The sequence below is a fragment of the Schistocerca gregaria genome, chromosome 8, assembly GCF_023897955.1.
Source record: "Schistocerca gregaria isolate iqSchGreg1 chromosome 8, iqSchGreg1.2, whole genome shotgun sequence".
NCBI classification, from domain to species: Eukaryota; Metazoa; Arthropoda; class Insecta; order Orthoptera; family Acrididae; genus Schistocerca; species Schistocerca gregaria.
Genome location: NC_064927.1, coordinates 274,486,126 through 274,512,101, shown reverse-complemented (window position 1 = coordinate 274,512,101; position 25,976 = coordinate 274,486,126). Strand labels below are relative to the sequence as shown.

Below are 25,976 nucleotides of genomic sequence, written 5' to 3'. Positions count from 1 at the left end.
TTATTGATGACATCTTCATGATCTGGACTCACAGTGAAGAACAACTCCAGAATTTCCTCTCCAACCTCAACTCCTTTGGTTCCATCAGATTCACCTGGTCCTACTCCAAATCCCATGCCACTTTCCTTGACGTTGACCTCCATCTGTCCAATGGCCAGCTTCACACATCCGTCCACATCAAACCCACCAACAAGCAACAGTACCTCCATTATGACAGCTGCCACCCATTCCATATCAAACGGTCCCTCCCCTACAACCTAGGCCTTCGTGGCAAACGAATCTGCTCCAGTCCTGAATCCCTGGACCATTACACCAACAACCTGAAAACAGCTTTCGTATCCCGCAACTACCCTCCCGACCTGGTACAGAAGCAGATAACCAGAGCCACTTCCTCATCCCCTCAAACCCAGAACCTCTCACAGAAGAACCCCAAAAGTGCCCCACTTGTGACAGGATACTTCCCGGGACTGGATCAGACTCTGAATGTGGCTCTCCAGCAGGGATACAACTTCCTAAAATCCTGCCCCGAAATGAGATCCATCCTTCATGAAATCCTCCCCACTCCACCAAGAGCGTCTTTCCGCCGTCCACCTAACCTTCACCTTCGTAACCTCTTGGTTCATCCCTATGAAATCCTGAAACCAACTTCCCTACCCTCTGGCTCCTACCCTTGCAACCGCCCCCAGTGTTAAACCTGTCCTATGCACCCTCCCACCACCACCTACTCCAATCCTGTAACCTGGAAGGTGTACACGATCAAAGGCAGAGCCACGTGTGAAAGCACCCATGTGATTTACCAACTGACCTGCCCACACTGTGACGCTTTCTATGTGGGAATGACTAGCAACAAACTGTCCATTTGCATGAATGGACACAGGCAGACAGTGTTTGTTGGTAATGAGGATCACCCTGTGGCTAAACATGCCTTGGTGCACGGCCAGCACATCTTGGCAAAGTGTTACACCGTCCGAGTTATCTGGATACTTCCCACCAACACCAACCTATCCGAACTCCGGAGATTGGAACTTGCCCTTCAATATATCCTCTCTTCTCGTTATCCACCAGGCCTCAATCTCCGCTAATTTCAAGTTGCCGCCACTCATACCTCACCTGTCTTTCAACATCATCTTTGCCTCCACACTTCCGCCTTGACTTACATCTCTGCCCTACTCTCTGCCTTTAAATATGCCTGCTTGTGTCTGTGTATGTATGGATGGATATGTGTGTGTGTGTGTGTGTGTGTGTGTGTGTGTGTGTGTGTGTGTGTGTGTGTGTGTGTGTGTGTGTGTGTGCGTGCGCGCGAGTATATACCTATCCTTTTTTCCCCCTAAGGTAAGTCTTTCCGCTCCCGGGATTGGAATGACACCCTACCCTCTCCCTTAAAACCCACATCCTTTCATCTTTCCTTTTCCTTCCCTCTTTCCTGACGAAGCAGCCGCCGGTTGCGAAAGCTCGAATTTCTGTGTGTGTGTTTGTGTGTTTTATTCATTGTGCCTATCTACCGGCGCTTTCCTGCATGGTAAGTCTTGGAATCTTTGTTTTCAATATATTTTTCCCATGTGGAAGTTTCTTTCTATTTTATTTGTTCATTTGTTTTAATAGACAGTTGTGGTTGAATAATAGCCACTATGACTTTAAATTGGAATAATAATGGTTAGAAGTGATCTCATTTTTTTTCTTTGCTCCTATGGATCCTAACCTTTCTGATCAAACAACACTATAGTGTTGCAGTAGCAGTGATGAGTGTTCTATCCCATTCCAGTCAGTGAAAAATTAGAAGTATCTAGAACACTGACTGTAGATCCTCTTGCTTGAATGTGCATTCTAAGTTCATTTTGGTTACACATTGTGTTTTAAGAGTTTATTATCTCTGTGTGTCTCGTTTATTTTTATGAATGTTTGATATGAAACAAAAGCATAGCTGCTCTGGAGAATGGAGGAGTAGATTATTTCCTCTACATCTACATATATACTCTACTAGCCACCAAGCGGTGTGTGGCGGAGGGCACAGTTCACGCCAAAGTCTAATTTCCTCCAGTCGGTCCCACTCGTGGATCGTGCGAGGGAAAAACAGCTGTCTGAACGCCTCAGTACAAGCTCTCATTTCCCTATCTCTGAATGCTGATCATGGTGCAATCTGAAAGTTGGTGGTAATAATATATGCTCTACATCCTCAGCGAAGTTTGGATTTTGGAATTTAGTGAGCAGCCCCTTCCGCTTAGTGCGCCGTCTATCTGCAGGTGTGTCCCACTTCAAACTTTTTATGAGATTTGTAACGTTCTCGAGATGGCTAAATGCACCAGTTGCGAATCTTGCCACTCTTCTTTGGACCTTCTCAATCTCTTGAATCAGACCCAACTGGTAAGGGTCCCATACAGATGAACAATACTCTTAAGACTGGATGAACGAAGGTATTGTAAGCTATTTCCTTTGTTGAAGGACTGCATCGTTTCAGGATTCTACCAGTAAACGGCAATCTAGAGTTTGTCTTGCCCATTACTTCTGTAATCTGATCACTTCATTTGAGATCATTTCAAATAGTTACACCCGGATTCTTGATGGATTTTACCGCTTCCAAAGACTGGGCATTTATTTTGTACTCGTACATTAAAGGGGATTTTTGGCTTATTATACACAGTAGGTTACACTTACTAATATTGAGAGATAACTGCCAGTCATTTCACCATACATTTATTTTCCGCAAATCCTCATTGATTTGTTCACAACTTTCGTGTGATACTACTTTCCTGTAGACTACAGTGTCATCGGCAAACAGTCTAATGCCTCTGTCAATACCATCAACCAAATCGTTTATGTACATCGTAAAAAGCAGCGGACCTATTGCACTACCCTGGGGCAAACCTGAAGTTATGCTTTTTTCTGTTGAAGTCACCCCATTCAGGACAACATACTGCTCTCTGTCTGTTGGGAAACTATCTACCCAACAGCATACATCATCAGATAGGCCATAAGCGTGCCCTTTTTGGAGCAAGAAACAGTGCGGAACTGAGTTGAATGCTTTTCGAAAGTCGAGAAATATGGCATCAACCTGGGAGCCGGTATCTAGAGCCTGTTGTATATCATGCACAAAGAGGGCCAGCTATGTCTCGCATGACCACTGTTTCCTAAATCCATGCTGGTTTCTGCAGATGAGGTTCTCAGAGTTTAGAGAGGTCATTATGTCTGAACAAAAAATATGCTCCATGATTTTTAAAACAAATCGATGGCAGTGAAATTGGCCAGTAATTATGTGCATCCGATTTTCTACCCTTTTTATAGATTGCTATGACCTGGGCCTTCTTCGAGTCCTGTGCAACTTTCCGCTGTTCCAATGATCTCTGATAGATGATAAATAAGAATGGTGCTATATTTGTAGCATAGTCAACATAACATCCTACAGGGATACCGTCCGGGCCAGGTGCCTTCCTGACGTCTAAGGATCTTAACTGTTTTACAATCCCGGATACACTAAACATTATGTCAGCCATCCTTGCATTTGTTCGATAATTTAAAGGGGGAATGGTGCTGCAGTCCTCCACTGTAAAAGAGTTTTTGAAAGCTAGGTTTAGAATTTCAGCCTTCCGTTTATCGTCATTAGTTACATTACTCGTACTGTCAGCAAGAGAAAGTATTGAATTATTTGTAGCATTCATAGATCATACGTATGACCAAACTTTTTTGGGGTTATTTGTAGAATCTGCAGATAAAATATTGCTTTCAAATTCGTTAAAAAAAATCTCTCATTTACCTTTTGACAGCTGCTTTAATTTCCCATAATTTCTGTTTGTCAGCAGGGCAGTGACTACATTTAAAACACCTGTGCAGAATTCTCTGCTTTCTCAGCAACTTCCTAACATGTTTGTTGTACCAAGGTGGATCCTTTCCCTCCCCTATATTTTTGCTAGGCACATACTTCTATAGCACATGGTGGACAATACCTTCAAATTCCAACCAAAGATGCTCAATATCTTTGTGTCCCACAGTGAATGCTTGGAGCTGACTATGAAGATATTCGTTAATGACACTTTTATTTGCTTTCCCAAACAAGAAAACTCTATGCTGTTTCTTTGGTATTTTTTCAGCTTCCACTGATATAGAAGCCACGACGACTTTATGGTCGCTAATACCTCAAAAAGATCAGGTCTGTTTGTCACCAAGATATCTAATATATTCCCATCTTGAGTTGGTTTTCTAACCAATTGCTCAAGGTTGTACGTTGAGAGTGCCCACCCCCCCCCCCCCCCCCCCCTCCCACCCCTAGAATAACCTCAGACGAGTCTTTGCTACTGCCCCCTGTGATAAACATGTAATTTTCCCAGTCAGGGGATGCCAGATTAAAGTCTTCACCTATAACTAATGGATAATTTGGATATTTGTTTTCTATGTACTCAAAACTTCCCTGAAATGTTCTGCAATGTTTGTTGCGGATGCTGGTTGTCTATAAAAACATCCTAATACAATGGTCAATGCTTTTCTGATTGACAGCTTTATCCAGACTATGTCACAGTCCGACTCAGTATTGATCTCAACTGCGTTTAAACAGCTTTTAGCTGAAATGAACACACCACCTCCCACAACATTAGTCCTATCCTTCCTAAATATTGTTCAATCTGAGTTCAAAATGTCACTGCTATTTACACTCCTGGAAATTGAAATAAGAACACCGTGAATTCATTGTCCCAGGAAGGGGAAACTTTATTGACACATTCCTGGGGTCAGATACAACACATGATCACACTGACAGAACCACAGGCACATAGACACAGGCAACAGAGCATGCACAATGTCGGCACTAGTACAGTGTATATCCACCTTTCGCAGCAATGCAGGCTGCTGTTCTCCCATGGAGACGATCGTAGAGATGCTGGATGTAGTCCTGTGGAACGGCTTACCATGCCATTTCCACCTGGCGCCTCAGTTGGACCAGCGTTCGTGCTGGACGTGCAGACCGCGTGAGACGATGCTTCATCCAGTCCCAAACATGCTCAATGGGGGACTGATCCGGAGATCTTGCTGGCCAGGGTAGTTGATTTACACCTTCTAGAGCACGTTGGGTGGCACGGGATACATGCGGACGTGCATTGTCCTGTTGGAACAGCAAGTTCCCTTGCCGGTCTAGGAATGATAGAACGATGGGTTCGATGACGGTTTGGATGTATCGTGCACTATTCAGTGTCCCCTCGATGATCACCAGAGGTGTACGGCCAGTGTAGGAGATCGCTCCCCACACCATGATGCCGGGTGTTGGCCCTGTGTGCCTCGGTCGTATACAGTCCTGATTGTGGCACTCACCTGCACGGCGCCAAACACGCATACGACCATCATTGGCACCAAGGCAGAAGCGACTCTCATCGCTGAAGACGACACGTCTCCATTCGTCCCTCCATTCACGCCTGTCGCGACACCACTGGAGGCGGGCTGCACGATGTTGGGGCGTGAGCGGAAGACGGCCTAACGGTGTGCGGGACCGTAGCCCAGCTTCATGGAGACGGTTGCGAATGGTTGCCGATACCCCAGGAGCAACAGTGTCCCTAATATGCTGGGAAGTGGCGGTGCAGTCCCCTACGGTACTGCCTAGGATCCTACGGTCTTGGCGTGCATCCATGCGTCGCTGCGGTCCGGTCCCAGGTCGACGGGCACGTGCACCTTCCGCCGACCACTGGCAACAACATCGATGTACTGTGGAGACCTCACGCCCCACGTGTTGAGCAATTCGGCGGTACGTCCACCCGGCCTCCCGCATGCCCACTATACGCCCTCGCTCAAAGTCCGTCAACTGCACATACGGTTCACGTCCACGCTGTCGCGGCATGCTACCAGTGTTAAAGACTGCGATGGAGCTCTGTATGCCACGGCAAACTGGCTGACACTGACGGCGGCGGTGCACAAATGCTGCGCAGCTAACGCCATTCGACGACCAACACCGCGGTTCCTGGTGTGTCCGCTGTGCCGTGCATGTGATCATTGCTTGTACAGCCCTCTCGCAGTGTCTGGAGCAAGTATGGTGGGTCTGACACACCGGTGTCAATGAGTTCTTTTTTCCATTTCCAGGAGTGTATGTCTGGTTTCAACCAGCTTTCGGTACCTTATACAATATTGGCATTGGTACTGTTTATTTTGGAGAGTAACTCAGGGATCTTGCTACAGGCACTTTAAAAATTTACTTACATGAGATTTAGCATATTTAAATCCTTTGGAATGATCTGTTTAGGTGAAATAACAATTTTTACAGTTGGCACACGCACATCAGTGTCATGAACTGGTATTTTTTCAGGCCAACGGTTTGTTGCCTGTGGGGAGGAACCTAATCTTAAAAAAAAAAAAAAACCATGTGCACGAGGCTGCCGGGCAACACGGGCCCTAGTATTACTAGGCCCGTGTTGCTGGTAAATTCACTTCCGGCACGTTGTGACCAGAAGTTGCGGTTGCGATAAGTGCTACTGAGGTCTAGCTGCGCCGCAGCACGGAGCGGTATTCACTCTGAGAACATCAAGGAGTGCGGACGCATAGCTCTGGGTGTCTTGGTGGGCGTTGGCTTGCTATGTTCACTTGTGTTAACGTGCTACAGCAATGCCTCTGCGACGTGCATGGCGTCGTCGCTGGCGGCGCAGCGTATGTGTGTATCGCAGTTTTAAAGCGATTGATATTGACTTGGCTGGCCAATTTAATAAGCAGCAGTTGATTGGAGGTCCAAATGTGTTTCATGGACTCCATTTGAACTTTACCTGTGATGTGCAAGCTTTGTTTGGATGTAGTACCTGGCTGACACTTGCTGTTGTATAGGGCAATCAAGCAGATTGTGGTGGCCTTGAAGCATTTCCAGATGCTAACATATTGGCTTGGAAGACGTGGAGTCCACTCCTCGAGAGATGGAGGCCGCCTTCACCAATTTAGCCAGATGTTGAAAGGACCCAAGGGTTTCCTTGGAACCCTGACGACAGGCATCATTGGTGGCGACATGTGCAACAATCTGCAGCTGGCTGCACCCCGCACGCTTGATAGCCGCCAGAAGAGCCTCTTCCACATCCCGGACAAGGCCCCACTGCAAGCACACTGAGTGAACGTTGGACTTCTTACCTGCCCTAGCCGCTATGTTCCTGAGGGACTCCGTGACCCACCTAACATTGGAGCTCCCAATAACTAACAAACCCCTATCCCCATGTGCCTGCCTGGACCTTGCTGAAGGAGCGGCCACTATCCTGGCAAAAGGTGCGTTCTGATACAGCTCAGCCCCCCCCCCCCTCCCCTGCATCAGATAGCACACTGAATCTATTAGCAAAATGCATGGGATTTGGCAGGAGCCTGCGTCCCCCATGCAGCCTTCGCCTTGAGGCCCGAGACATCGACACAGTCTGCCACCCACATTGAGGTGAGAGTGGGCCAGCTGGCTCAGTCGCACCTGACGTCAGCTCAGTGACAGAGAGCTGTGACACCCCCCCCCCCCCTTTCCTCTCCACATGTAGTTCAGCAGAGGGTGCCCCAGGCACCCCATCCCTACCGCACCTAAAGGTGGCTCTCTGGAGTTTGTTGACTGTGGCCAACAAAGCTTCCAGCCACGTTTGGAATGTGGCCAACTCCTCCTGCATCCACACGCAACAGACACAGTCCCTATCCATCTAGCTAATAACTGATTTACTGTAAAAAAAAAAAAAACTTTAGGAAACCTACTGCCACACAAGCTACACTGTAGTTCAGAAAAGGCACTCAATAATGAAAAATAATTAAAATGCATGATAGAAGCTAGATCTGGTGCTTATTTTCCTGCGAGGGGCTATCTAGTGAATACTAAAGAATAAGACAGTGACCACCTACTGATTATCCCTCATATATATAATGTAAACATCCTGCTTCTGAAACTAGTAATCTGTGTAAGGAGAGAAGCTTCCTTTACTTCCTGCAACTTCCTCTGTATATAAGGAAGAAGAGAAAGTTTGTGAACAGTATAAAATCACTATTGCATACTTACATATTATAAAAGCTATGCTTTATTTTCTGTTTTGCATATTGTTTTATTTCTGCCAGGTATTTTTGCTATTGCATTATCTAGCTGTTACTGCATAATTACAGTCAGATCATGTGTACTCTTTACCATAAAATTAATATGATATAGTATCCTTTGTGTGACAACAGTTTCATTTTATTCTGTTCACTAATTACATTTATGTATCTCACAGTAACAGCGGTTATGTCTGCATGGTATTCTACAGACGTGATGGCCATGTGATTGAGCTGCAACAAACCAGTAAGAATCTTGATATTCTATTAAAATTCTTGTAATCTATGAGCCATTGCATTTTATATTTTTAATGCTGGTCAAAGCTTTTGTGTGATAACTATAAAACTGAGCAGAGAATTACAAAATTCATTTCTGAAGTTGAAATAACTGTAGGCTTAATATTGTTTGTAGAAAGAATGTTACATATGAATTATTATTTGTAGCTGAAATAGTTTTGTATAACAGTATCCCTAGAACTTATAAAATGAACAAGTAATTTTTCTTTCACAGCGCATCTTGTGCAAGCTCCAGAAGAAGCATGCAACCCAGCATATTTGAAGTCTGCACTTCCTCACACCACACTGATCAGTAAGTATGAAATAATTTTGTTATAAATTTACCAATACCATTAATGTTAAACAATCTTAGATGGACATATATGCACACAGAAAATCAAATTTGGCTTGTATAGTGTAAGATCATTTTTTTCTAAATATCTAAATTGGATATGCATTTACACACAGAAAAATAATATGTGTGATAGCTGAAATGGATCGAGAATAATTTATTTGTTATTGACTTAAGTGCATAATGGAACAGGCTGATAGAGCATTATTACACTCATTTTATAAGAATTTTGCAAAGTTGCATTAGTTGCCTGTGAATGGTGGAATAGCTGTGCTTTTTGTGAGATTTTAACAAAAACGATTTAACGTTTACAAGCTTTCGGAGCCAGTGGCTCCTCCTTCTGGCAAAAGAGTTGAAGGGGAAGGAAGGAGGGTGAAGGGAAAGGAATGGAGAGGTTTAGGGAAAGGGATACAGAAAAGCCACCCAGAACCTTGGATCAGGAGAGACTTACATTATAGTATCGATAATTGATTAGCCCCCTTACCTTCACCTAATTTTTATTGGCTCCATGTTGGTTGCGAACTGGTGCTTTGGAATAATTTTCCTACCATTTTGTCATTGTTTTTTCTTGTGTTCTGTTGTTGACTGTCTGTTGTTCCTGGGCTCCACTGTTTCTCTCATTTCGCTCTGCAGCCTTGCATTTGGTTGCTGCAATATTTTACTGTCAGGTATCATATGTTTCAAAAATCTTATCTTACGTAAAGTTTGTTAAAATCTCAAGAGCCATATAAATCCACATGTATTAATTACATGAATTTATCATTTTAATGATTACTTGGACATACCAACAAAAATGGAAAGTATATTTGTAATCTAATCTACATTTTATTCATATCTGCACTTAGTCATCAATAAAATAGTGTTTTCTGTTATTGTGCCTTGAATAATTAACCTTCTTACCAGTCATTGGCAGAGAATGCACTAATTTATGATATACAGTGTATTGACGTTTTAAGTATTTGATATGTAATACTCAAGTACTTGTTCCGTACTTATTGTGAGCAGTTTTCATTTTGTGATTTATTGAAAGAATGTGCTTCCCATGGATATTCTGTAATATGTTCAAAGAATTGTGTATCCATGTTTTCACTCATTGTCTCCGATGATGGCAGTTAGCCAAAATGCATAATCAAAATATTAAATAATAAACTGTGGCCAAGACAGAAAAAAAAATGGTGTGTGTGAAAAATGAATAAACAAACCAGTTGAGCTGTACAGGCATGATTTACAACACACCCTCAAAGTTTCATTTTCATTGGTATGTAGGAAAATTTATGCATTGGTCAGATGTTCTTAAAAAATTCTTTTTAGAAGTAGGTGTCTTTATGTTTTTGCCACACTGCATCAATTTTTTTAAATAACATAATTAACTTTTTCCTGAGCAAAGGTGACAACATTGCGATATCTATATCTGTGTGATGTAAAATACACCTTAGCTAGGGCTAAATAAGCAAAAAAACCTGAAAGACTGTACTGGCAACACACATATGTTGTTACATATCACACACTACAACAGAGCAGCTTAGGGCTCGTGCTGAACAGTCAGTTAGACTCTTCTTAAAACACTAATTTTTCACAATGTCACAGCAGGGAATTTTCTGACTCTTGTTTTTGTAGAGAGCATTCATCATTTATTTACATGTAAAACTCACTACAAATATGTGGAACAAATGTAGCATCATAAACCTGGAAATGGATAACTTCACCATAGACCAAGGCATAAAATACCAATGTAATCAACTAAATAGTAAGCTACCAATTGGGGATAAACCACAGCTATTTAAAGTAAATGAGGATACAGTATCTCTTTTAAAAGTAATACAATAGATTTGGTTCTGATTTAAGTTTAGCTGGTGTAAGCATGATTAACATTAAGCAATATAGTGATAATTTCACTGTTAATACAGTATACAGATTAAGATTTTACAATTTGCTTGTCTTTTGTTAATAGATACTTTGGTTCACTCCACTTCTTTGATGGTTCTCCTCCTTAATGGAATCGACAAAACACAATTAATGAAGGACTCTAGTAATAGTGGATCCATGCATAATGTGAATAGCAAACAAAACACAGTCCAAGGCATTGCACAGTTGTGGCACACAAAGATCACTATTTAATGCTGGCATCAACGAAGAATTGGAGGCCTGGCAAACCCTTTATTGACCCAGGTGGCCAGACAGTGACCTTATGCCAGGCCAACTTTATATATATATATATATATATATATATATATATATATATATATATATATATATATATCATAGCACTTACACTGATTAGTGAGGTGTTTTTCTTAAATTCAGTACCCCATGGAATTGTCTGCTATTGCCTGTTTCCTCTTTTTAAAAATCTCCAGTGGTTGTTTCTGTCCTTCCCATCTGGTTAGGTATGTTTCTTTTCTGTCTTTTACATTTTTCAATTTGTCTCTTTTTGCCTAAGGTTTTATTTGACATGTCCACTATCTGTTTTTTCTTACTTTTTCTGCATCAATGTTCATTCTCCAGCCTGTACTTTCCATGTGTCCTCTATGACAATGTTAACATTTTGGGTGCCCATATTTCACACAAAAATGCAAAATGTAAGCTATCACAATGACAGCTGTTCAAATTTTCTTCTTTATTACACCATGACCCGATGCATTCTCTTGACAATCCCAATATTTCCCCTCCATCTTTGAAGGTTGCAAAGTTGTTAAGAGACAATAACAACCCAAATTTAAGAAAAGCAAGTGACATTTCATCTTTGGAGGGATGTACACAGCAGCGAAAACCAACTTTTGACAGTTGCAGGTCACTGTGTCTACTAGTTATACATACAGTGTCTACTGGTTGTATATTGAAATACCACTTGAAGTAGCTCTTGTCTGATGGAGACAAAATTTTGGGATTTTTAAGAGAATCCGTGAAACAATGGCACAGTAGCATGGAAAATTGTTATAAGCTTTCCAGATTTTTCTATTTTGCTGACACCTCATAGTTGATTCCTTTCTCATTTGAAGGATGAAAGCCCGGTCAGACCATGGATTTTTTCAGTCTGCCTTTAACCTAGTGTTCACCTCTCAATGATTCGGCAAAAAGGACACTCAGATCAGGTTCCTCATAAAACTGTAGAGACACAAATCATGGAAGTGGTATCCAATTGAAAGACTTGCAACAGACCACTGTGCCACACAAAATTATGATTTATTACTTTTTTTTTGTCCATGGCTGAGGGCTATGGGATGAATTTTAGGAACTCCCATTTCCTCCCTTTCTTTTCAGTCGGATTACAGACTACAAAAGCATCAACTTGCAGATACTTGGAATGCAGGAAGTTTCTTGCTGTTGTTATTTGATTAGTATCTTTTTCAACTACTATTTTCTTTGTAGATAACACATAATCTGTATATCATTCCAGCTGTTTCCCTGCGTCCACGTAAGTGCCCTTTCGATGGTCGTTACAATATCATCGGTGGTGGCACCAGCACCAAAAGTGACAGTGACACGGCACAGCATGGACTGCTGCGGAGCAGGCGACAGGAGGGCAGTGCCGGAGCTGCTGGTGGGAACAGTGCAGATCCAGGGACAGGAATGGGTACGGGAGCCTCTGATTGCACTGACCACAACCTGGCATCACTTGACATCGGCTGTTCGTCTGGTGACACCATGCGCTTTTACCCAGCTTGTGGAGAACATCCAGAGCACAGTTTAGGTAAACAAATAATACTCTCCATGTTAATAATAGTATTGAATGTAGTACAGTTAAAGTAATGTTAAACTCATATGGAGACTTTTACAAAGCATTTGTCTCAAGCTGAAGAGAAGGTAATGTCATATGTTAGTAATCTAGTTTGTGTGTTGGCATACTATAGAATGAAGTTCCATATGACTAATGTGTAACTAGAAACTTTTTTTGTTTTTTTTTTTTCAAATTTTGGACAGTGTTCCTTGCAGTGAATTTTTGAGCTCTTAACACACACAGCAGACTTCAACCAGCTCCTAACTCTTTATATGTTTGATTACTTGTCCAACATACAAACTGAAGCAAAAAATTATTAAGACGAAATTAAGGATGGGAAAATTGTTTTAGATGTTTTCCCACTCCCACCCTCCCTATCTTGAGAATTATTCCTGCTTATCTGCCTTCTTAACTCACTGTGAAAGTTGTCTTTTGTAGCATTCTTCTCATCTCTTCTAGACTACTGTTGATTTGCTTTTCGCTTCACTCCTCTCACATTTCTCTAGGCCATATTTCTGTGTGACATCTTTTATAGTTTTCAATTAGTTTTCTTTCTTTATGTTTTCTTCTGACATGTGAAGGATTAATTTTTAATGTTGTTATATGCAACTAAAAGTGTTCCATCCCTCAGCTACCCAAGCATGGCTCACAATCTGTCCTCAGTTTTACTACAGCCAGCATTTTGTTTCTATCTTTCAAACTTCTCAGATGTTCTCCTAATACCTGTGCACTAGGAATATTATTTTTGTAGCCAATGCTATTTATCTGTGCTATGCCTGTTTACCTGTCACTGAGACACGGAGCACTGTGCAAACCACAAAATGTATGCAGACATCATTTTTTATTTTATTTTTAAGTAGACCTGATGTATTAAGTACAATACTACAAATTTAAAATAATTTTCACAGAAAAAATCTGTTAAGGTTTTAAACTGTGAAAAAATAATGCATTTTATTAACTTTTTCAATTTTTTATTACAGGCAATGAACATTTTAGCATAAGATGGTTTTCTGACATTGTGCATAATATTAGGAAAAATCATCGATTAAAATGGAAGAATTTTTGTGATTATTTTTTGTTCTGTAAGAATAACCAGTTAATGTATTATTGAAAGAATTTTTATTCTATGTAGTGAATTATAACATTCATTTAAACAGAGTATCTGTGCCATGGAAGCTGGGAGGACAATGGAACAAACTACCTGATTGTGTCTCCAAAAAGTCGCAAATCTGGAGGAGCACACCACTACTGTTTCATCTACACAAAAGCTGGTGGGGCAGGGACACCATCAGACTTTACATCAAGTGGAAGCACTGGTTCTGATTTTACCGGGAAAAGAAGGCGTGGTGGTGGAATAAGCAGCAGCACATCTGCAAGTGAGATGAGGTTGATGCTGTCCTCTGTCACAGACTACTGCCGAAGAAATGTAGTACCTGGTGTCACTGGAGAGAGTTTCTACAATCTCACAATGACAGGTACAGCTATCAATTCACTGCATGAATTCTTTATTATTTGCTGTTCTTTTTTCTATCACTGCATTTAGATATAATAAGACAGTACAATGGTAATGTCAAAACCCAGTGTTTGATCCCCATCTGAAGAAAACATCTTCCAGGGGGATTGTAGCTTTTTTCAATGTCCAAAGGCGTTCTGGTTTGCTACTGAATGAGGTAAAATTCTGTATCCACATGCTCCCATGCAGTGGTGTGACAAGTTTTAAAAACTTAAATGCATTTGGCCATTGTCAGTTGCTGTGATCCACTATTGCCACCAGCACCAGAAATCCTGGTTTAAATATCAAACCTCTCCGTAGTCTCTCATGAAATGAGGGCTTGTGACACTATTGATACTGATCCGTCCACCAGATGGGGATGATAAGCTCAGTGGTCCTCTTGATACTCTCCAACACGAACATGACACTACACACGAATACTCATTGTAGTCACCTACACTTAACATATACACGTACGCACATAGATTTCTTATTTCGTGATGGAAACGTGCCTGTGGGTGTGAAGGATAGGGAAAAACATTTCCAATTAGGTGGCTGAACCTGCCATTCCGTGCCTCACAGCCATTCATGCCATTACTTTATGTTACTTGTTTCTAATGGATAACAGGGAAATCATGGATTTTGCAGATGTCTGTACATCACTATGATCTTTTTGTGGCTGTCTTTAAGTTCTTTTTATCTCGATGATCATATACTTATTTTTCTGCAATGCATTGGTGAGATATTTCAATTTAATGTTGAGCAACTCCCGTTCATGTATGTTTCTCACTCCATGTGCTAACATTTTTGTCAAAGGTGGTGATTTGAATCCCAGTGTAGGTAATGGTCTGTGTGTATAGATTTCAATATACTATGTGGCCCAAGCTACCATCTTCTTTCTAGCACATCCAGAAAATGTAATCTACCTTCTACCTCCACCTCCAAAGCGAAAGGAATCTTCGGATTAACTCCATTGGGATGTTCATAAAAACAACTTAGTTCCTTTCTGCCATGTCTCCACAACTCATATTTATCAGCCATGTAACGACTGTTCCTGAAGCTTGTTCTTTGAATATTTCCATAAAGAAAATTGCTGTCACCAGACTTCTGAGGCTCCTCATAGTCACACCATCTGTCTTTTTGTGAAACTCATTGTTCCATAAGAAAGTGGCTGAGACACAATATTTAAGAAGTTCTGCAATATCTGCAGAAAAAAAAAAACTAGATTCAACTGTTCCAACACCTCACTAAGTGGAACCATGGTAAACAGTGATACCACATCAAAACTAATATGTCGTCTGGCTGGAGCATTATGCCATTTAATTTACTGATAAATCTTGGCAAATTCTTGATGTGGTTGTATATACAGCTGTAGAAACAGTAAATTACTTATCCTTATCACTGGAATTATCGTATATGAAAGTGTCATTGCATTCATTGATAGGGCAACCGACTCCGTCTTTTTTTCACCCTGAAATGATAAAGTGTGGTGTGCACACAGATCTTTCACGAAACCTGACTGATCCACGTTATAAACAACAATTTTGGGGAAAACGCATAGTTTCATCTTTATGTCAGCTATGAATTTCTTTACAGCCTTGCCTATCACTGTCAGCTGCTCTACACGTTTACGTGACGTGAACTTGGTAATTTTGTGACATTGTATTGTGTATGATTTCTTGAATCTGTGTAGCCAGGTTTACGAAGACTGGAAATTAGCAATGTTTATGTCAGATGCAATTCGGAGGGCATAGTCTTGTAGATCTCCAATGGTAATGGTGCATAGCCGATCAGGAGCAGTTGTAAATCTTTCGAACAGTTTTTCATTCATATGGTTTCGGGTTTCCCTTGTCGCATATTTCTTACTTTATGTAATATGTTCTTCCATTTGTACAGTTCATGCTCTGATTTTATGAATTTCACTGCCTTTTCTTTGCCACTGAAAGCTATTGTCACAGTTATTTCCTATTTATTCTAATGTATCCACAATTTAAAACAAACTGTCGATATCATTCAAATGAATGTCAAGGAAATCATCTAACAAATGACACATATGTATGTCCTTAGAAGTAGGTGATTTTGACTGGAAACCATGTTCTTCATATTTCATAATTGCTAAATTAAGAAAGTTAATTGGATTCCACATTACTGTGAAACTAGGAAAAAAATAATAATAAAAGATACTCTTGGCAGGCATGCCTTATGAAAGCACAGTATATATTAATTCCAATTTATCTTTATTGTCAATGCTTATCCAATACTGCAAAAAATCACCTGATAATTTGTAATAGATGTTACTTGAGTGTCTAATTTGAGACTTTGAGCTGTAGTGTCAGAGAAACTACCAGTGAATGGTAACCTGGCATGTTCTTTACAAATTACAATTGGATTGTTGTCATTTTTCCTGTTTACAAATGTACTGCCAAGCTAGTTGAGCATGTACAGTTGCTGCAGTGCCAGTAGGGGTGTAGACTTCTACTGCTGCCTAGCGCGCTATGAATTAGGCAATTTTCAGCTGTTTTTTTAATACTTGCAGTGCCTCTTATCAGCTAAAATTTTGACAGTGCATTTCATTCGTTGTCTTCTCCCTGTGCAAAAAAAAATATCAGGGTAGGTTTTGACAAGTCTTATTGGACCATTCCCTTGTCAATTTAACATTTTCTTTATGAATTTTCGGCAACCTATAAAATCTCGTTGGTAGTGCAACTGAACTGAAAGGGCCTTTCTGACTGCTTTGTTCGATTAAGGAGTTTTTTTTTTATTAAACATGTAACAGTTTCAAGAACCTTCTTTACACAGTCCTTATTCAACTTCATATATTGCTGCAGATCTAGTAAGTTGGTAATGTTATTGTGATAGTCAGCCACATTCATAAGTACTGCTGCATCACCATTATCCGTGGGGAAAATGAATCCGTAACATTTTATCAGTAAATTAAGTAGAATAGTGGTCCAGCCAGAAGGCACATTTGTCACTTTGGATGTCATATTGCTGTTCACCATGGTTTGACTTAATGATGTATTGAAATAGCTGAATCTGATTTTCTCCTGCCGATATTGCAGAATGTTTTAAATATTGTCTCACAACTAGTTTCTTATGGAACAATGAGTTTTAACAAACAGATGGATGGTGTAGTAATGGGGAGCTCCCTAAGCTGAGTGATGGAAATTTTCTTTATAAAAAACATCTGGAGGACAAGCATTGCGAAATGTCAACAAACATTACATCCATGACATGGACAATATATTTGTGTTGTGGAGACATGGCAGAGAGGAAGTAAGTCATTTCCAAGAACTTCCCAATAGAATTAAATCTTAAGATTCAGTTCTCTTTGGAGCAAGAGGAAGATGGCCGATTACATTTTATGGATGTGCTGGTCTCCAAGAAAGAAGATGGTGGCTTGGGCCTCATGTTATATCCAAAACCCAACACACAATAACCATTATCTACATTGGGATTGAAATCACCACCCCCAACAAAAGAAAGATTTATAAAAGCATTAGTGGACACAGTGAGGAACAACTGGGAATGTAGTTGCTCAATGCAGAATTGAAATATCTCACCAATGCGGTGCAGACGAATGTCTGAAATAAATGGCAACTGACTTACAGGTTTCTGCAAAATCCTGTTTTCCTGCCACCTGTTAAAGACGTAGCTGATACTACAGGAATTCCTGCCACCTGTTAAAGACGTAGCTGATACTACAGGAAACAGCTTGACAACATGTAATATCACTGCAATCTACAAACCCACCTAGAAGATACAGGAACACCTGATCTGCCAAGGGTGCTCAAAGTTCACTGGAAAAAGCAGAAGTTTGCAAGGTACTGTGTAGTTGTGAGGATGTGTACCTGGGTCCTACTATAAGAACTGTCGAAAAATGACTAGAAGAGCACAAGGGCAAGTGTAGTAATGGAGAAACAGACAGATCAGCTGTTGGGGAACATGTGCAGCCAAGAGACCATTGGATTCAATTTGATAAGACTCAGATAGTGGCAGTTTCAAGTGGACACTATGTATACATGGGTGTTATACAGGTTCCTAAAAACCCCAATAATTTTAATCGGTAAGAGGAGGGTGTGAACCTAAAGGAATCTGGATTCTGGGGCTGATGAAGATGTGGACCACTCTTCTACTATGGAATGATTGCAATAATGGACTACAGCAATTGACACTTGCCAATTATGTAAGTATTTTCAGAACAGGATGTTATGCCTCTACATGGGAGCACAATTACCTTTTTTTTCAGTTGCTAGTGCATTGGACATTTGCGAAAGCTACATCCTCTCCTGAAGATGTCCTTTGTAGACGGGTACAAAACTGTGTATTTCAATGTGATATTCATTTGACCATGGCATAATGGCCTGGACATTTCCAGTCGTAAAAGTTCACCTTTTACAATAACTTCTCATAAATGTTCAGACCACTTCTTAAAAGAATCAGTCTGTCTGTGATGCACTACTGTATGCAAGAAAGGAAAACATAATTTGAAAAAACTGAAATCAATTTCATTTGCCAAAAAGGATGGCCAATGTTTCCTTGAATGCAAAACAGTTTAACAATAACTAGTGAATACTGTGCAAGACTCTTGGACTAGATGTGTGGAAAGGATACATGAGAGGAGCCCCGTACTGCATAAAAAGGACACTGCATCATGTCACTACGTGTTTTGATAATGGGAAAACTGAGTAGACTGGAGTGTAACACTTTGTCAATTATTGCCACATGTAATGAAATTTGTGGTGAAAAACCTGTTCATTCCAATTGAGATAATATGGCACTATATGTATTTCGCTGACCACCTGGATCCATACTTTGGGGATGGAATCTACTCATTGGGAATGTGGAGAAGAAAGTGCTTTGATCCAAAATGAAAATATGTAAATAAAGTATTTATTCATTAAAAGTGAGAAGTAAAATATATACTAAAGTAGATAATAGCACATATTGCTGATGTCTTTTAAAATATATTGAATTCCTTAGATTCATTTGCCAACATAATTTGCTGCTCCTATAATTATCTAGGTTTCAAGCACTGAAGATTCCTGTTGGTTGCATAATGCATACCAACTCATATTGCATATGGGTCCCTGCTTTGTTACACATGCAGATGATGGCTGTAGTTCCATGATAAATGTCACTGTGGTTATGTAGATTTTAAACTAGCTACTGGACCTGGAGATAAACAGCAGTAATTTAATGTAACTGGAAAGATGTAGCCTCCGTCTCCATCAGAACAGAAGCTTTCATTCTAATTTTACTGCACTAAATTTAGGCTGAGTAAACACAAATGGAAATTACTCTTTTATTACTCCTATTTAACACATGACTTAAGATGTTATCATCATGAAGATTCTCCTTCACGATGGGATGTACACAACATAATGAATGAGTGAATGAATGAATTCATAATTTACAGGTCACTGCACAAGTGCACCAACAGGAGGTGCACAGACCACCTCAGCTGTACTGTTCTCCGTCCTGATTCTCGCCGGTCTTGTGTTGCTTGTTTCAAACCTGAGATGATGACGGCAAACGCGCCATCTGAACCTGCACAGTGACACTGCTGCCACCGACTGTGCTACCACACCTGAAGACAGCCGAGTCCTGTTGTCCACCCGCAGCTCTGTGGATGGGTGGTTCCACAGTGAAATGTATTTCTGAGTATGAGAATGGTTCCCGGTACTAAAGTATAGCCTAATTTGTTCGTTGAAATAATCATTGGCTACTTTTTCTACTTGTGACATTGCTTGCCTGGTACGGAGTGAGCACATCAGAGTGGCAGAAAAATTTTAGTTATATAAATTATCAAGTACATTGGTGTACGTATCACAGGTGGATATCCTGGCAGCTGAGAAAACTGTGCTTAAAAAGAATTATAATTTTTTGTCAAGTGAAAAATGTAAATAATGATATAATGTTATATGGTTTAATGAATGATTTTATCTAAATGCCATTTCTAGGTAATGGACATTTAATTTAGATAATTATGTATATCATGTGTACATATATATATATATATAATACAACACTAATGGAATACAAGAACTTAATTGTTATATGGTTCAGATTTCGTGTGGTTCTGTCACTGAGACAGTATTTAGATGGTGTCACTAAATTGATGCACTGTCTGTTAATGAGGACCTAATGGTTTTGTTCACCAAGAAACTTCTTATTGTGCTGTATGGCTTACAGCACTGCTATTGTCTGCAAAGTATGGGAATTATTCATGAAAGAAAGCAGATGCTAGTTGAGTCCACATCCTTGAGATAATGGGTGCTTTGGAAAGTAGAAGAATTGTTTCTTCCTTGGGAATGCAAATTAAATGCAATAGATGGGTGATGGTGGAAATGAGAAACTTGGAAATGACTATTCCTCATAAATACATTACCTTCTTGTGATGTGGACAGTAGGTTGAAAGTTTACGTTTAAAATACCACTTGTGATAAAGTAAATTACAGGACCAGTAATATTCTTGAAACAAGATGAAAAGTTGAAGATATATCTTGAAGTTAATTGTTTTATATATTTCAAAATGGGTAATAATATTGGCAGTTATGCAAAACTGCCATAAAAGGAATTAGAGATGTGTCAAAGTGTGAATGATAAGCAGCAGGACCATTTCTCTGTGCACGGATGGTTGGAAATTAACTAATTATCATATTTTGTAACCTTTCATCGGAAAAAAAAATCGTCTGCAAAGAAACAGTAGTGTATTGACTTTACCCATTTTTTTGTTGTTAAAAAGCAATTTGAGTATATTAATGTAATAAGGAATAAATAAAACACTTTTCTGAAGCTACTACACTAATGGTATCCCAAAGCAATGGGATAGGAAACATTTTTATATTGGTTCACATACATGCCCGGTTTTGAGCTAATTTCATGCCAAGTTTATCACTGCATAAAAGGCTATGTCCTACAAATGAATATATTTCTGGATGTTTTAATACATAATTATGTAGGCATATTGTATAGTTTAGAAAATAAATCATCAATTTTTTCACTGACGACAATTAATCACTGACTTACAACAATGCTATTCAATAGTCTGTTCTTGTTTTACTGCCTTCTCTTCACAATGGCAGGTTCTGGGACCAAGCAATCCAAAAAATTCTTCTCTTTTTTCTGTGCCTAATAGTTGACATTGGTGTTGCTCAAACTGATGTGTTTGAGATACAAAAAGAAAATTACACATATAATACTGAGTACTGTTTTACAAGTCTGAAATTATCTGCTTTAATGACCTGCAGTGTCAATGCTTTCCTGCATAATACTGTGAAACTTTTTTTTTTATTTAGTCAACATATTTTATTCAATTTTAAGGTAACGACATAATCTGCACTGCACCACAGCTTTATGCCATTTATTTTTTTCTGAGGTTAATTTCAAAACAAAATAAAAATTATTAACCATATAATCACATCTGTAAGCATTCATTGACAACCAAAATATTTAATTCAGTCTCAACAGCAACAGGATGTCTCACAGCAAGGCAACCAGAATCGTCGCTTACATCTTTATTGTGTTTGCAGTATATGAACTGGCATGCATTATTCAGCAGCATACATAGAAGAGTAGGGAAATAATTTAGTAATTTTTACAAGCAATCCACTGTTTATAACTGTACCATTTGTTTTATAGGGCAAATTGCATACACTGTACCCAATGCGCAGATTACTGAAACTAATAAAAACAATTGGACATTTAACCACATTTGTATATTTCCATTATGTGCATAGATAAAACTGTGTCTTTTGCAAATTGAGATCTCACAATGGTACATAATGAATTAAAATATGAAATCAATTAGAATTTAAAAACAAAATTGTTCTTGCAAGTGCCTGGTAAAGAAAAGAGTCATGGTGGAGCAGTGTGATGTAAGCATGCCCTTGGACTGTATTTGACGAATTTTTGGACAGAGAGATTGAACTTTGCTTGAAATTAGTTCTATGAAAAATAAAATGCTAATCCACAAAATATTAAGAATTTACATTGTAGGAAATTATGGTTCATTATTTTTTCAAACAATTCAGTGTTATTATACACCATTTCCACATAGTGGCTTCAGTTTAGAGTGTTTTTACAACTATTACTCTGTGCTATCTTTTTGTCAGTCTCTCAAACATAATTTGAGACCTATAAGAAGTGTTTTGTGTCCCAAGTAAAAAAATAAAAAAGGGTTATGTAAGAGCAAGGGTAACATTTGATGTGAACTAATTCTAAATGTAATTCAATATTTTTGTATTGATACTAATGTGGTGTGACCAAGTACAGACTTTAATATTACACCTATATGGTATGTGATTCTTCTCTTATAAAATAGTTGTTTAATGTATCTTAATTGATGTTGCCACAATTATCTGCCTGGACATCTTACTAACCCCATCTTTAAGTAATTTTATGTTTAAAGTAAAGTGTTAAGATGTTCATCGTGTAGTACTCTTTGCTTAAATGGTCATATTTATACTAGTCTGGCTAATATACTTGATAATAGCAGACAGCCAAGCAGAATCCATTTCAGTGGTATATAAACTGGATATTTAAGATGCCTCTTCATAAAATGGGATTTTATTTTGTTGTTCTTGTAAAGTAATTCATCTGTGTCGTGTAAACATTAGCATAACAGTGATTGTCTAAATTTGAAAACATACTTAATAGGAGCCTTTTAAAATTAATAATTACTCCATGTATTTGTTAATCCATGTAAGTAATGTAAATTGCTGTGTAACTATTTGTACTATTTTTACACTAAATTCGTGCTTACATTCACTGTCAACAGGAGCTGTTTATCTGACTTTGTATGCTAGCCTATTGTATGTTTTTATAATATAGAAGAACCCTGCACTGTTGTATCATATATATTTTTTAAGCTGACAGCCATGGTACATGTTTCGTGAGAAGAGGCTTCTTAAAGTGATTGCTCAAAAACAGCGGGAAGGTGGAGGCGTCCATCCCTTGAGATTCTTTTGCCCAGAATCAGTGCACTTTTGTGGCCGTGGGCTTTAGTTTTTCGGGTGTGTCGCATTTTTTTAAGAATGGCGAGAATATGACATTTTGTGAGCTGTTAAATTTAATTTATATGAACTTTTAAATGTAATTTTAAGACAGCTTATGTACATCTTATTGATGACTACTGGGAACTTAATTTCCACTGCAATGGAAATTGGGGCCTAATTCACTTATTATAGTGGAGAGGTAATTTACAAATCACGGTGCTCATAGATTCAGATGCGAAATACTGTACCTACTACTGTGGAAGCTTGCATATGCACTGTACTGCAATTTATGAATGTAAGCAGAAAGAGAGCATAAGAAATCAGTATTTGTATGTGTGGTGTATATAATTTTACATAAAAGATCTCAAGATGTTTGTTTGCTTTCTATAAACAAGTGTGAATAAATGGATCTGTGCTTCAACGTAACATATATGAACCAGTAATCTGTTTCTTTGATGATGTGTATCATTCTGCTTCAGAGTTTCCTTTATGAAGAATACATTTTATTGTGTGTTATATCTAGTATAAAAAATGGAACTACGGTAAAATGTAATGAGAACCTTCGCTTAAAAAATTTCTTCAGTTCAGAACTCTCATTACAAATATTGTTTCTTGATTGGGGCACCACATGTTGTGCTCAAGATTCCACAGTTCTATAATCTGAAGTATAAAGTTTTGTTTCTGAAAGTTCCTAATTGTTACTGAATCATTTGAAGGTAATGTTATCAATGCTAGTATTTCAATCAATAAATTGCTTTTAAAAATGTTTAAAGGTATCATGAATATTTTAAGCAAAGGTTTTCCTACATTTCATATTATATTTTTTTATATGATAAATATACGACTCAACACAATGAAGATATTTGACTGTATTTTCTTATTACAATAAGTTTTGAGTTTGTGGTTAGTGACTTCAGGAGTGCTGGTTTTGCAGTCTTTCAGCTTGCTTCAATGTGTTGTGGTGCCATGATGTTTCTGAGCTTACAAGTTTTTGCTAATGCCTTCTAAAATACGATTGCACCATTGTTATGTTTATTACTTATGTATGTTGCAAGGTTGTTTCTTTGTGAAGATAAATGTGGTATTTTCACCCTATCCTGGAAACTTAAGTATCAGAATTAACAATGGTTCCTACTGTGACATTCCACCCATACACAATATTCTGAGCACTTTAGAACCACCAGAACCAACCAGGAAGTTGTAAATTATATTACAAGAGGACACAGACTTTGGTGCAATCTTTAGTGGCTGATATCTTGTGTAACATGCATAATGTTCTCTTTAATTTAAAATTATGGGTGAGCAGATGTGTTAAATGTTTCAATACAATGGATATGAGTTTCTATTAAATATGTTTTTCTTGAAAGAGTTATTGATTTTCTCAGATCCCTTTCAGCTATATTTAGCCCATGAGCTGCGACTGAAGATAAGACGAAGAAAAACAGACTTTAAATTTACATACAAAAAATATTAACTGTTTAAAAAAGAATACCAGAGCTTAAAGCAATGTTTTCTTCACTGATAAATGTTACTTAAAAAACTCTCATACCTGCTACCATATAGGAATTTGATCTAAAACTCTATTTGTCTCATGATACACACCAAGTTGAGTCTAGTTCTTCCCACTAATTGAGTAATTACTGTGACAGTTGTTTCAGTCTTGTTTCACAAGTTTGGTAGAACACTAGGTAGCAGATTCTTTCACTAGAAAGAAATATCATCGCTTCAGGCCAGTTATCACGAGGTCACAGGAAACGGCCCTGTAATCTGGTCCCTCATGGCCCAGCCTGACGTATCTTGCAGCTGTTTCAGTGAAGAGCAGCAACTCATAAACCTTTCCTCTGGAAATGGCACAAAACACACTAGACTTTTATCGCAGCGATTTGTTAACCCCCACACAAGCAATGAGATGACATGTTGACTCTCCAAAGAACAACACACAATGATGAATGTCTTCTGCATGCAACACAATTTAATTTGCAAACAATGTATCCAAAGTTTCAGAATTCTGTCATGTGTAAATGATGTGTGTGCAATGACAAGTGTTTTCAGGAAACACTCCACACACTGTACAGTAGTCATCGAGAAGATAATTACGAGAGGCATTCATTTAGTAATGCGACAAATTTTTTTCTGAAAGTAGGTTGGTTTTATTCAGAATTCAAGTACACCATATTATTTCCCACTCTTTTGGCTATATAATGGGAGGAGGACGGGCGTATGCCCACATGGTACCCCCCCCCCCCCCCCCCCCCCAACTGGTTGGTGTTGATGCCAATGTCTGGCTGCATCACTACCGTTGCCATCATCCATGTACTGTTTCCTATAGAGGACATTCTTCACTGGGGCAAACAGATGGAAATCTGAAGGTTTGAGATCTGGGCTGTAGGGTAGACGAGACAGAACAGTGCAACGAAGTTTTGTAAAATAAATTTCTTTATTTCCATCTATGATCGAAAAATGTTAGGTCCTCGGACTACCAAATTCAGTTTGCAATGACCATTTTCAGATTTTGGTACCTAACATTTTGCAAATTACAGACGGAAATAAATTTATTCTACACTTTCTGGATCACTGTTTGCTTGGTGACCAAGTCACAGTTTGAAAGTGTTGTAAGTTGTTCTCAGGTGGGCCGACTTGTGTGAGGCCTTGTGTTGTCATCAAGGAGTTCGTTTGCGTTTTTGCTATGACGAACATGCTGAAATCGTTTATTCAGTTTCCTTAGGGGACCACAATACACTTCAGAGCCGATTGTTGCACCATGAGGGAGGACATCAAACAAAATAACCCCTTCAGAGTGCCAAAAGACCTTTGTCATGACTTTACCAGCTGAGGGTGCAGCTCTGGAGTATTTCTTTGGAGGAGAAGTAAGAAACAAATGTTTCACAACTTACTACAATATTTGACAAAACATTGTCATGATCAATCTCGTGAAGCACAAGCAATTTCATACAACAGTTCTTTGTCGCTTTTTATGGTCTTCTGCTACGCAGTGAGAATCCGAGCAGGTGCACAGGCAGCGAGAATCCCAGCAGGCACACTTCTTTGAGTACCCCAATTGATGCACTACTGTGTCAGTACCACCAACAGAGACATCCAGTTGAGCAGCAGGTGTGTGTGTGTGTGTGTGTGTGTGTGTGTGTG

General features: G+C 39.2%; 1 protein-coding gene across 1 annotated transcript in view; it reads left to right on the top strand.

Moving 5' to 3' along the window:
- LOC126284738 (uncharacterized) overlaps nucleotides 1-24,198 on the top strand; it is a 957,335-nt gene extending 933,137 nt beyond the window's left edge. The window contains exons 7-11 of the mRNA XM_049983878.1: nucleotides 8,175-8,242; nucleotides 8,507-8,584; nucleotides 12,021-12,314; nucleotides 13,499-13,816; nucleotides 19,253-24,198. Coding sequence (XP_049839835.1) covers nucleotides 8,175-8,242; nucleotides 8,507-8,584; nucleotides 12,021-12,314; nucleotides 13,499-13,816; nucleotides 19,253-19,359 — 865 coding nt within the window. The 3' untranslated portion in view covers nucleotides 19,360-24,198. The remainder of the gene's footprint in view (nucleotides 1-8,174; nucleotides 8,243-8,506; nucleotides 8,585-12,020; nucleotides 12,315-13,498; nucleotides 13,817-19,252) is intronic.
- The last annotated feature ends 1,778 nt before the right edge of the window (nucleotides 24,199-25,976 follow it).